This window comes from Cynocephalus volans, chromosome 9 (assembly GCF_027409185.1).
Source record: "Cynocephalus volans isolate mCynVol1 chromosome 9, mCynVol1.pri, whole genome shotgun sequence".
Taxonomy (NCBI): Eukaryota; Metazoa; Chordata; class Mammalia; order Dermoptera; family Cynocephalidae; genus Cynocephalus; species Cynocephalus volans.
The window spans coordinates 46,011,750-46,024,625 of NC_084468.1; the positions used below are offsets into that span (position 1 = coordinate 46,011,750).

The 12,876-nt window shown below is 39.5% G+C and overlaps 1 protein-coding gene across 4 annotated transcripts in view; it reads left to right on the plus strand.

The window, feature by feature from the left end:
• The window catches only part of KIT (KIT proto-oncogene, receptor tyrosine kinase), a 77,202-nt gene that overhangs the window by 48,675 nt on the left and 15,651 nt on the right, over window positions 1-12,876 (plus strand). For all 4 annotated transcript variants that reach the window (XM_063108253.1, XM_063108256.1, XM_063108255.1 and 1 more), the window contains exon 7: window positions 1,691-1,806. In XM_063108253.1, the coding sequence (XP_062964323.1) occupies window positions 1,691-1,806 (116 nt within the window). The remainder of the gene's footprint in view (window positions 1-1,690; window positions 1,807-12,876) is intronic.

The following is a 12,876-nucleotide window of genomic DNA, read 5'->3' on the forward strand; positions in this document are numbered from 1 at the left end:
AAGTGGAAAGTTAGTACCTTTAATCATTTCTTAAAACTCTAAGAAAACAGAACCATTAAGTAGCTTCGGGCCAGCCAATGAACCCAATTTCTTTTATATCAGACCTCTCATCTGATTCTCACAATGTTACGATAAAAATAGTAGTAATAGTAATACTTTATGTGAGCTGTGTGTGCTTTTTTTGCTGGGCGTGCTTCTAATACCTTACCTGTATTAACTCAATAGTTTTAGTCTTTACAAACCTTGTGAGTAGGAAGTCTTTTCCCCCTTAATCTTTATAGAAGAGGAAACTGAGGTAGGTGAAGTAATTTGACCAAGATCAAGTAGCTGATGATAGGTGCCTGAATAGAGTTTGTATGTTTTTTAGGTCAGGAGCTGTGGCTGGAAGAACACGGGAAAGATGATAGTGTCCTGGGCCCAGAACTAAGGGTGGGAGGGAAGAGCGTGGATTTGGGAGGTGTCCAGGGTACCTTCTTAAGACTGGGTGATGGAGAAGGCAGGAGAAGGGCAGAGGAGCTGCAGGTGCTCTTAGTTTGTGTGGTGAGAGGCCTTACCATTCAAGAGGAGGAGGAGCAGGTTTCTGAGGAAAGGTGGTGATTTCAGTTGGGGTTTGTTGAGTTTGAGGTTGGCAGTGGGATCTCGAGTGGAGATACCAGCTTGGAAGTACCTTAGGCCAAGTCCCCTAGAAGCAGAGCCTGAGACGGGGATTCTGAGGCAGGGGATTTATGAAGGCAGAGAGAGGCCTGCCAGGCAGAAGGGGAAGCAGGATGGGGAGGGGAAGGGAAGTTTAGCAAGGGTGAGGGCCAAGCAGTTTTGGGCACCGGTCTGATCCTCAAGGAGCTGAGCTGGGCTTTTGTACTTCACCATCATTAGTCACTCAATGGCTGGAGACCTGGCTGGTGGCCGACTTCCAAGTGGGTCCAAGCACCCAAAGAGAGTCCTTGGGAGAAGGTTGCAGGAGTGAGTCATTATTAGCAGGCAGAGGACATGGGGACATGAAAATAGCTCTGTGTAGGAGGCATAGGACAGAGAAGTCTGCACTGCAGGTAAAGAGTGAAAGTAGCGCACAAGCAGCGAGCTGTCAGGGTGAGTGCCTGTTGGTCTGGGAGCTTGTGGAGTGCGAGGGGAGAGCCTGAACAGGGCCACTGTGTGTGGCGCATGTGGGCCAGATGGATCGTGACTGCCCAGGGCAGTACCTCCACATGGAGCCCAGGCCAGTAACTCCCATAAGGGTTATACAGTGCTCAGTCTATACAGCCAGATCTGGGGCCCTGCTGTAAAACAGAAGCTCGAACAGCAAATCCTGCAGCAGACAGACACTGGGAGGAAATGTCCATGTAGGAGGAAAAGCAGGGGGTGTTGGTGTTGACCTGGGTGAGTGGGCCCTGCGTGTCAGCTAAGGCGGTGGACGTGTGGACTAAGGGCAGGAGAGTTCAGGACACGGTCGAGAGGGAAAGCAGAGGAGGAAGTGGTCACGAGGGCAGCCAGGGGCCGAGGGGAGGCGGAGGCGGCTGTCTCTGTGAGGTTGCCTTTATGCTGAGATGGCCTTTCCCCACGAAATGGAATATATGTGTGTGTGTTTGTATTCATTAATTTGGGTTTTGTTAATATTGAATTAAATGAGTTTGTGAAAAAGACATGGCCTCAAGGCAGCCCATCCACAGGTGATTGATTTGTCGTTTCTTTGTAGATATGTAAGTGAACTTCATCTAACCAGGTTAAAAGGGACTGAAGGAGGCACATACACATTTCTAGTGTCCAATTCTGATGTCAATGCTTCTGTGACATTTAACGTTTATGTGAACAGTAAGTAAAACAAAGGACCCTTATCTTTTTATCTCTTATTATTTTAAGTTGTGGCTCATGTTTGTAACAGCTACAGAACTGAACTTATTGTGTACCTTATAAATACTGTTTCATGATAATTTTAACCTTAACAAAGACCTCGTGGTTTGGTGGCTAGAAGAGTACATAAGAAAACCAATTCCTTGTCCTACATTTCACTGACCGCATGACCTTGTCGAAGTCCCTCAAATTCTGGGTGCTGCCTCCGAAGTAAACAGAGAAGCCGCCATAGAAGTTGAAAGTAATAGTTGTTTGAGGGAAAATGTATTTATTGATTGTTGAAATGGGGAGCCAGAGATTGAATAGGAGCTGGATTATGGTGTTGAGGTGGGAAAGAGATGCTATCAAGCCCTGCAGTGATTTCTTTGTTACAGTGCTTTCCATTCTGAAGGGGTATTATTTGTGTTTAGATTGTTCTCCCACTAAGACAAATGCAGTATTGATCCAGTTCGACAGGTCACTGCTGAGTATCATGCAGGTACTGTGGGAGAAGGTCGCAGGTGGTTTAGGATGGGAGGGTGGCTGTGGTCACGGGAACCTGAACTCCTGAGTCCTGCACTGCTGTGGTCTCAGCTGCCCCCACTCCCACAACTTCTTAGAGAGATGTCTGCACAGAGGTTGAGGCCAAGAGAGCATTGTCGCCAACCAGCTGGGGCTTTTGCCACGTTCAGGGCTTCCTCCTGGCTCCACTCTGGGTCTGTTCTGCATTTCTAAGGAGGTGCTGGTGGGTACCTGCCACACCATGCCTGCCAGAGCAAGGGGGGCCTCCAAAGACTTGGAATTCCAAGGGAGCGACACGATAAATGACCATAAGAATTAGCCATCCTTGGGGTGTGGGAGATGAGGAGAAAACCTGGAATATTCCCTAGAGAACAACTTGGGAACTGTGCCAAGCACTTTATGTGTGGTGGGCTACAGGAAGAGGTGTGGGAACAAGGGATGGGTGCCAGTTCCCTGCCCTGAGGAGCTTAGCTGCTGTACGAAGTGGTTTTATATAACTTTCTCATTTGATGCTGCAGCTCAGCAAGGAGGGTGGGGTGGGTAGTGTGATCCATTTATAAATGAAGAAAAGAAACAGCTAGCAAGAGATATCTGGACAGGTTTTGATTGCTAACCTAGAGTATTTTTAATATATCGGCATTTCCAAAATTGTGTTTCTTAAATAAGATGTTAATATGAATTTAGATAAAGAGGGTCACATTCATGTAATTAAGCATATTTCTTTATGACAGGCCTTCCCAGAATCCTTAATATACTGACATATGTTCTGCCTCCCCAGGAGGGGGCTGTGGAATGGAGCATGTATCCCAAACTTGTTTGACCACAGAATGCTCCCTTTCCAAGGGAAACATGTTAATTAATAACTCAGTTCCTTGGAACAGTTTTGATTATATGGTATCTCATTGGCCCTCAATTCAAATATCTCTAGATTACTTCAGATGTTAATTAAAGGAGCTTAGTATATTATACACGGGAAAAATTATCTGCTTTTGAAAAATGTTAATATTCAGCTAATTTAAGAGATGACTGTAGGTGAATCAATATCCTTGCAAGTATATGCATATTGGTCATACAGAACTTTATTTTGGGTATTCTAGTGTATGCTTCTCAGCCTATCTATGGTAAAGACCTCCCCCCCCCCCAAGATTCCAAATTAGTTATGGTTCAATATTTCTTGTAAAATACAGTGAAAACCAGTGACTAGTAAAGTGATGGGAAAAAAAAAAAAAGACGTAAAAATACAAGCTTAGTTTTGGAAATATATTAGATTCAAAGATATAAAAATTACTCTGTCACATTGCTCCTTCTAAATGCTGCTTCTCAGTTTCTGTGCTTACCTCCTGTGAACCAGTAACAGCAGATCAGGAGTGTGGCCTACCCCACGGAACTCACTTGCAGAAGCTATGCAGTTGGGAGTGTTATCAAATCAGGTGCTTTGTGTATTTTTCTTTCCCTGCCCTCAAGGCCAAAGGGGCATTTTGATGTGTCTCTTTTCCCGTGTCTTCATGCTTCCGTTTGCCAGTGTGTGGTCTGCCAGTTGGTCCTGAGACATTGACCTCAGAAAGACGTTTCCAACTTTTCTCTGTGTGGCAAAATTGCCATTTTACTTAACCAGGCTAATTTCCCACCCTACGGGATCAGTTTTAATCATTTCTGCTGTTGAGCTCTTACCTTTTTGAAACTGTGTAGGATATGCTGTTCACCTTCCAAAGTGATCCCTTCTTGGATACATGTTAGTAGGAGGCCTCTTCTATATTTTGGGACCGAGTCTCCAATCCCCACCCAGCATATCCTGAGCCCCTGCTTCATCAGACTGGGGACCCAGATGAGGATAACGTAGGCTGTGCCTCTTTGGTTAAGCTCTTCAGGAAGTCTTTCCATTGATGTAAATTTGTAACAAACAGTAAACTGACTAAAAGCATTTATTTACTTACCTAACACACTGGATTTCTTGATTGCTGAATACTTTGATAGCTAGCATTTTTTGTGTGAACCTTAAACCATCTGCCTCTTGTGAGGTGTGCCTCAGTTGCTCTTCGTTGATTTTCTTTTTTGGGAGTTGAAAAAAATTCTAGTTAACACTTCTTTGGGGTAGGATTTTTTTCTGTCAAATTTTAAAATCAAAAGCTAAAATAGTTTTAAAATTTTAAACTTGGAATAGTTATGTCCATTTTGAGGAGGCTGGCTGGTTAGCTCAGTTGGTTAGAGCACAGCTCTATAACACCAAGGTCATGGGTTTGGATCCCCATATTAGCAAGCCATCCAAAAAAAAAAAAAAATGTTGTGTCCATTTCACATCATTTTAGCTGAGCCAGTTACATATGCAGATCTATTGTATGGTTTATTCTGTAAATAAGCTTAGCCTTAAGGATGAAAGGAATTGGGTTCTGCAAAATTTAGAATTGATAAAAACCAGAATTATAAATGCATAGTATTAATGCAGAAATTTGGGCTACTTTTTACTCAGTGACACAGATGCATAATTGCTTAATAGATTCAGCTGTAAGAAATGCAAGTGAAAAATCCTTGATTTGGAATGGTTAAATGTTTGGTGTTGAAAAATCCCTTTGTTTTGAAAATTCCACATGTAGATTTGAATAAATTGAGTGTGTATTTGGAAGGGGGGGTTAAATACTTATGTGGGAGACTAAAAAATAGGCTCTGAGGATTTGTGTTGAGAACAATTAAGTATGTAACATGTTAAGCTTCTGTTTTAATACTGTTTTTAACCTCTCTAACCAAGACATGATTTACATGAGTTTGTTAAATTGGCTCAGTAACATTCAAGGTACTTTATAAAGGCCAATACTTATATTTGCCATCTTTTGAGTAGAACTACCACTGGAAACAGGTGGGAGTTTTCATTAAAAAACAAAACAAAAAGTCAGTGATTTCTTTCATTAAATTTGCATTACTATAATTACTCTTAGAATTGCTTATCCAAAATGTATATAGAAATCAAATTCTTCTAAAAAGTTTGATATCCTTTGGTAAAGCTGGTGATTTGTTTCCCTTGCAAATGAAAATTGGGAGGAAAGTAGAGTTCTAAAAACTTTAAAACATTACCTCAAAGTAAGCTTTCTTACTAGGCATTACTCTTTCCAAAATTCCTGGAGATGTTAGAAAAAAATGACACCACCAAGATTCTATAGGTAGCACCTGTGCTATGTGTTTAGGAACCCATGGTCTCTTTGGTTACAATAAATGTCACACAGTAAGATTTTTACCAGATCTAGGACAAATAAAAAGGCAAATATGCACTTGAACTCTGATTTATCCACTTGGCTTTCTTCCTACTCCATCCAATATTTCTTGAATAAATAATAAACTTTATAGTAGACCTAAATGATAATCAGTAAATTAAATATTTTGTAGGTTTATTTTGGCTTCTAATTTCAAATATCCTTGTGAATCCTGAGTTATGTACATAATTGTAGAAACAAATCATGTTTGATATGATAAATCAATTGTTTTCAAGACCCTGGAATGATTTTAAGAAGATCCAGTGACTTTTAAAATGATACTTCAAAACATTATCGGATAGCATTTCCAGATACAATATTGTGAATTTGAAGTAGGTGGCAGATGGTATTTAGGGGTCATAAATAGATTGCTCTCCAGTCTTAAAGGTATCTCCTTTCATGACAAACCTCAGCCAGTCGAGTGGGGTACTGGGGTCCTTAGACACTGGTAATAGGGAGGCAGACAGTGAGAGCTAAAGGATTCCCCTTTCGTCATTGGGCTTACATAGAACATATTTAATGTTGAGCTAGATTGGATACCCAAATGACTGCTGAAATGCACCAAATTAACTCTCAAAAGTCACCAGCTTCACTTCACTTATGGAAGGGTGTTCACAGGGGGATGAGGAACCATTTAAGGAAATGCTAGATAATGTATTATTTCTAAATCACTGCATCATATAATTAACATCCTATCTGGTGTTAGCAATTATTTATAGATCATACAGTATACCAAAGTCAGCCAAAGTAATAAATCACCTGGAGTAAGGCCTCTTGATAAGAAAGTTCCCCTTGGACCATATTTGCGCAAAGTCTGGGCTACCTTTTTTGTGTCTTATGTATTTTTAGTCACAGTTAAATGCAATTACGGATGGCTGAACCAATTCTAGGGAGAAGCCACTGTAAAGTGCAACACCTTGCAGATAAAGCACATGGCCGGCCCACCATTTGCCAAAAGTGGAGGTACACCTGTCAGGCTAGCCACCTAGTTGGCTTTGGACTGCCTGCTAGCCATCTGGGTCACCCATCTGGCTGGAATCTCAGGGACCATTACCCAGGCTAAAATAATAATGCCAGGCTTGCCTTCAGGGACTCTGCTCAGTTTTGGGCCTTTGGACCACTGTGCCTTTCAAGAAGATCGTTACAAAACAGAGAGCAAAGTTACTAGAACATTACCCTCTTTGGAAGATGGAAACATTTTCCCACCTCTTCACCTGTTAGCTTTCTATTTCCATTTTTAAAAAGTGGTGTGATGTTCCAAACACATGGTTGTTCAAGCCATACTTGTGTTAGAGGCCAAAAATTTTAAGACTGGCTACTAATACGTTTATCTATTGATTTTTGCTTGAGTGGCCTTGCTTTTAGTGTTTTCCTCCTGTTGGGTGGATTCTGTTAGACTTACTCCTATATTAAATAATTGGAATTCTTAAGCATTAAATAAAGCTACTGCTAACTAGAACTCTTTTCCAATTTATTTACTTGCTTTTGAGAGTTTGCTGTAAGGCTAGCACAGTAACTGGAATTTAATTTGGTTTGTGCAAACATTTGTATACATGTGTTTTTAAATTAAAACAATTTTTTTATTATAAAAGTATTATTTGAAGGATAAAAAAAACTAGAAAATGTAAATAAAGCAAAAATAAAAATCAAGCAAGTTTTAAGTTTAACTTTTTAAAGTTTATTTATATTTTGCAGATTACCATTAGTAATATCCCTTATTATATATATATTGCTCCAGACCATTTTCATTTTTTTTTTTTTTTTTTCGAAAATGAGGTCATATTGCTTCCCAATCTGGTTTTTTGGTGCTGAACAACAAATGCGTTGTGAATATCTTTTCATGTCATAAAATACTCTTCTGCAGCATCATTTTGGTATCTCACTGTATGGATCTTTGATAATTTCTTTAGCCCATGTCTGATGCAATTTTGAAACATCGTGGAGTGAGGTGGGACTCTGAAATGATGTGACTGAATTTTTAAAAGAAATCTGTCAGATGGTTATTTAAAGTTTATAATTATCTTGTTTTATCTCAAATGAGTGACCTTGAGTAAGTGCCTGGAAGTTAATAAGGTTATCATCTGTCATTATCTTTTATGTCCTTATGTCTTCAACATATCATATTGAAGATACACTGTGCTGGCTTTCAGGACAGTTCTAAATTAAGGAATAATTTTCAGATTTTCTTAGTGTGATAGCTAATCCATGTAAAAATAGTCGCTTGTCTGTTCACATTAATCTTTTTGTAGGTAATGCATGTTCATTTGAGATATCTGACAGTGTTTGAACTCTGTTTTTATTTTCTCTTCCTGAACATGAAATGACTTTTTGTTTTCAAATTGCTTGGGAATGATGAGTGTTGTTTTTGATGCGATTCTAATATCTCTTTCTCCTTATAAAGAGAATCTCTGTGGATACAAGAATTGTTATAGACACTTAAATTGAGAAAAAAAAAAAGATATCATGGCAACCTACTTTTAAAGTAGAACTTGATTCTCTTCTATTCTGAAAAAATTTAACAGATGTAGCTCTGAACTAAACATTTTCCACCACTCAAATGTTGGTGTCATGATTTTTCCTTTATATCTCATAAAAAAGTTGGTCTTGTGGGGTGTGTTGCTAAGTTGGGGGAATCTATTTAAATTCCCAGATTGTTTGAGAACAAAGTAACCTGTCTGGATCTGTAGGCCCTTTGTTGTCCCTGCTTGTGTGGTCTAGCCATTTTTTTATGTTTATGGTGGAAAGCAGGAGAAACAGGTTTAGGTATGTAACCAAGTACACTTCTGCTGGAATTGACCCTGAACTTTTCTGAAAACAGCATGAGTAGTTCCTTTTATATTGTGGAACTTCCACTCTATAGAAATCTCAGTTGAGCCATGTGTGTTTTACATCAAATTAGCCCCCTCCATTAACACGTGTATGCCAGGGTCATCTGTAATTTAGTGGGAATTTAAATTAATCCAAGAATAGATACATAATATTTCCATGGGCATTGTGTCAATACCCTTCTCTCCACTTCTGAATTACATGGCAAAAATGAAGTAGCTACTTTTACAGAGTAGGAAAATACTCTTTTGTCCCATGCCTGCACTCATTGGCAGCGAGCAGAGTTGTTTTATGTATAGACAGGTCCTCCTCCCCACATCTGGGTTATACAGCAACCCATGTCTGGTGTATAAGCACAGTGATTCTGGCTGAGGAAGGCTTTCTCCAAGTACTTTTATCATTTCTTCACTTAATTTTGAGATTGGGTTGTCTTTTTGATGATTGTTTAGAACAGGGGTTGGCAGATTACAGCCTGTGGGCCAAATTCTGCCCAAAGCCTGGTTTTGAATGGTCCACAGAGAACTAAGAATGTTTAATTTTTTTTTAGTTTTTAAATTTTGAAAAATATCAAAAGGAGATTTCATGAGACATGCGAAAAAAATTCAAATTCCAGTGTCCCTACATAAGGTTTTATGGCATCACGGCTATGCCCATTTGCTTGCCTAATGTCCACAGCTACATTTGTGCTGTAGCTGCAGCGATGAGGCATTGCAAGAGACCTATGGCCCACGAACCTAATATTTATGTCACCCTTGACAGTAAAAATTTGCTGACTCCTAGTTTAAAACCTCATTAGGAGAATTTTTTTTTTTTTTTTTTTAAACGATGGACACTTTGTTAAAAACAACTGGGTGCAGGAGATTATAGTTGAAATTTTGTTAAAGTTCTGTTGAAGTGCCCATATGCCAATTTCTAGATATCTTTAAGAATGTACAAGACACAATATGTTTCCAAAATATCTATTCTGAGGATTTTTAAAGAAGTATAATACTGCTTTTATAAGTAAAAGTTAATGTGAGTTATTTTTATGTTCCTATTGTACCTGATTTAAATTCCTTTATTATAATGGTATTATGGCAGGAATGTAGGTTTCACCCAGACCAAAACCAGGATAATGACAAATTGTTGGAAAGTGTTGCTGCCTCACTGTTAAACACAAGCAAACCTGGTGTTGTAAAAACCAGAAATTCATTCTTATGATCCCTCTCCATTTAATCTTTTATTATTTGGAGTCTCTGTTCTTTGTCCTCTTGATTATAGAGTGTGGCAAATGTGCATTTACAGCAGGAGTTTGTTAAGGGGGTTGGAGAGAGAGGAGAGTTGTACTCAAAAATGCTTCCTGCACTTAGATGAATGAAAGACAGATCCCCCCACACCCAGCCCCCAACTCATCTATGCTATACTCCTAAAATTCATTTTTGTTCTTGCCTTCCACATAGACCTGATGGTGGTGAAAAGGAATATTTTTCAAGATCACAAATCTGTGGGGTAAATCAGTGGATGTTTAAGATTTTTAATTGCATGAGCAATAAATTCTTGGTAGAATTACAAGCACTCTGAAATCTGCCTACATGCTGATCAGTATTGCTGGAAACACCAGAATGGCTCAGGTCCACAATGCTTTGAAAGTAGAAAAGGCTATTTTTTTTTTTTTTCTTAATCTCCACAGGAAATATATAACTCATAGACCTCTTAGGCTTATCTAAACCTCCAACTTGGGAGGAATTAGGGAATGTGTCATTTAGTATACTGCGTATTGCAGATTATCTAAGAAACCACAGCTCAGATTTAACCTGGAAAATTGCAGGGAGTTTTGTATCTTTAAAAGCAAAATGTATATTTAATGCCTTACATGGTGCATTGAGGCACTTACAAAATGTGGATGAGCCCAGATTTTCACGTTTAGGAATCAGATTTCTACCTGGTTCATTCTTTATGCATTAAACATTTTCATAATGCCGCTTGCTGTGTACAGGCCACACGCTAGTGGTGTAACTTAGCCTTTTCAGAATGTCTTACATCACCAACAATAGGGATGGGACTGAGACTAGGGTGAGGCTAGAGACGGACCTAAGGTGCAAAATTGAAGGAGGTGCCTCCCTCACAGGTGCAACTTGCAAGACTTTTAGGGTTAGTGCCTTCTTAAATTTCATATCCTCGAGATGCTTCTCTAGTCTTGGCCCTGATCAGGGTTTCTTGAAGGTGCTTTAAAGAAGCACATTGCTGGGTCAGCACCTTAGCTTACTGAATCTCTGGAGGTATGGGGCCCAGGAATCTGCATTTTAACCTCTTCCCATAGTGATTTTAATGCACATTGCCATTTGAGGACCCTCTCAGTCCCAACAGGACAAAAGCTGCTCCAGTAGCCTCAGGTTATGACCCACCTGGGACAATAGCTTTAAAAAACTGCCTAATTAACCAGCATACAGGAAAAAGTAGGCCAGCCGGACTGCACCACTGCCAGCCATGGCCATTGTATAACTGCTGCCAGGTGTCCTGCTAGAAGGCTTGGATCTTGGAGCACTTGTAAGCAAAGCTAAATGTAATTGATTATGTAATTTTGATCTGTTCCAACTTTTTAATTAAAAAATGTCTTATAGGTTCATTTTTAGCTACAAACTATCCATAACCATACTACCTAGAAATAACCATTGTTAACATCTTAAGGTATCTTTTCAGACTTTTTTTTTTATTATTGAGTCAATATTTAATTCCACAACAAATCTATCACATAACATTATGGCCATTAGGAAAAGTGAGTGATAAAGGGAGTGTAGGTATGAATAAATCTGTTATGAACTTGATTCCCATTTGAGTCCTATCCAGATAATCTCTGTCATCTATGTGTAGATTCTCCTCACCATTAATCTCAGTATTAAAAAAAGTTTTACATGGCCAGGCATACATGTGGTTTTCTTATCTTATAGCCTTCTATTGCAAGAATCGTAGAAATAGTGCCCCTACCTAGGAAAGTCACCAGGCTGTTCTCCCAGGTCCCTTCTTGTGAATCCTACAGACTTGTTTCATTGGGTGGGATCTTTAAGCATTCAACAGCTCTTACTGTGTGTCTGCTGTGGGTCAGACTCTGTGCTAGGAGTTATAAGTACAATCAGTAAGATGTGGTTCTTGACCTTGAGAACATATAGTCTGATGGAGGAGGCAGATCAAAGTCTTGCATAGCAGTGTCAGGTGCTTTTTGGGATGGGGAGAGAGACCAACCAGCTTGGCTTCAGAGAGTTGGGGGCTGCTTAGAAAAGGAGGTGTCACTTAAACTGAGTCCAGAGAGACCCACCGTATGGTGCCTGCATTCTCCAGCAAATAGCATTCTCCTCCTAAGGGTCCACTGTTTTTTTGTGTTATGTCCTACTTTTCAGCCCAATCACACAGTTGCCCATGATAATTAAATGAAACTTGCCAGATGGATGCTTTCGCAAGACGATGGCTCGCCTTCTTGCTCTATTTGTGAAAGCTGGCATTGGATCCAAACTCTCAAGGATGCCCCTACCTTGAGATTGCTCTGGAGAGTTGCTCTTTTGTGTGTATTAGCCAAATGGCCAGCCCATCAGCAGGGCCAGGTTGAGTGACATGTGGGTGTGTCATGCATGTGGACACTCTGATCTCTGCCAAGTCATTGTGCCTCTAAGGATGGTGAGATGCTGAGAAGTTGTTCTTCAAAGATGTTGTTTGTCAGTGTTACCTTCTTTTGGGAAATAAACTTCCTAAGCTTCTGATCTGTCAGTCTCCTTCTCACCACATCTATTTTATCTACCAGTTGCCACATAATCGGTGTTAAATTCTTAATGCATCAGGTTAAAACACATAGTACACATTATTAGACTATCTTAAAGAAGCAATTTTTAGATCATTGAAGAGAATATCTAGAGTAGCAAATACACTTAACTTAATCTGCAGCACACTTGATTAACCAAGGAGAGTGGATACTCTGATTAGAAAAAAATAACTGAATCAGTAATAATAATAAATAATAACTGTGTTGTTTCATTTCTGTGAATCATTCTTAGTTCTTTGAATGCTCCATTTCATTTAATTGTCTTAACATCCCTATGAAATGGTACTGTTATTATCCTCATTTTACACATGAGGAAACAGCAATTTAGAGAGAGATTCAGAAACTTAATCAAGGGCAGAGAACTGATAAGCTTTGGGAGCTGGTGTTCAGATCTGCCAGATCCCGTAGTTCTGGTTTTGCACTTGGCACAACCACTGCTGAACCTTCAAGGGTGGAGGGGTGAGCACGTCACTGCCATCCCTGCCATCAAGATGCTTACAGTTCAACTTACTTCTTCCCGAAGAATTAGAATCCTTCAAATATATTGCTATTAGAGTAACTGAACACAGTTCGCCTTCCTTTCACTTTAGAAAGTTTCAAGAATTTGAAATTCTTGAATATCTGTTGATTGTTATAGCTACACATAGAAATGTCAAATTAGAGTATTCCTAC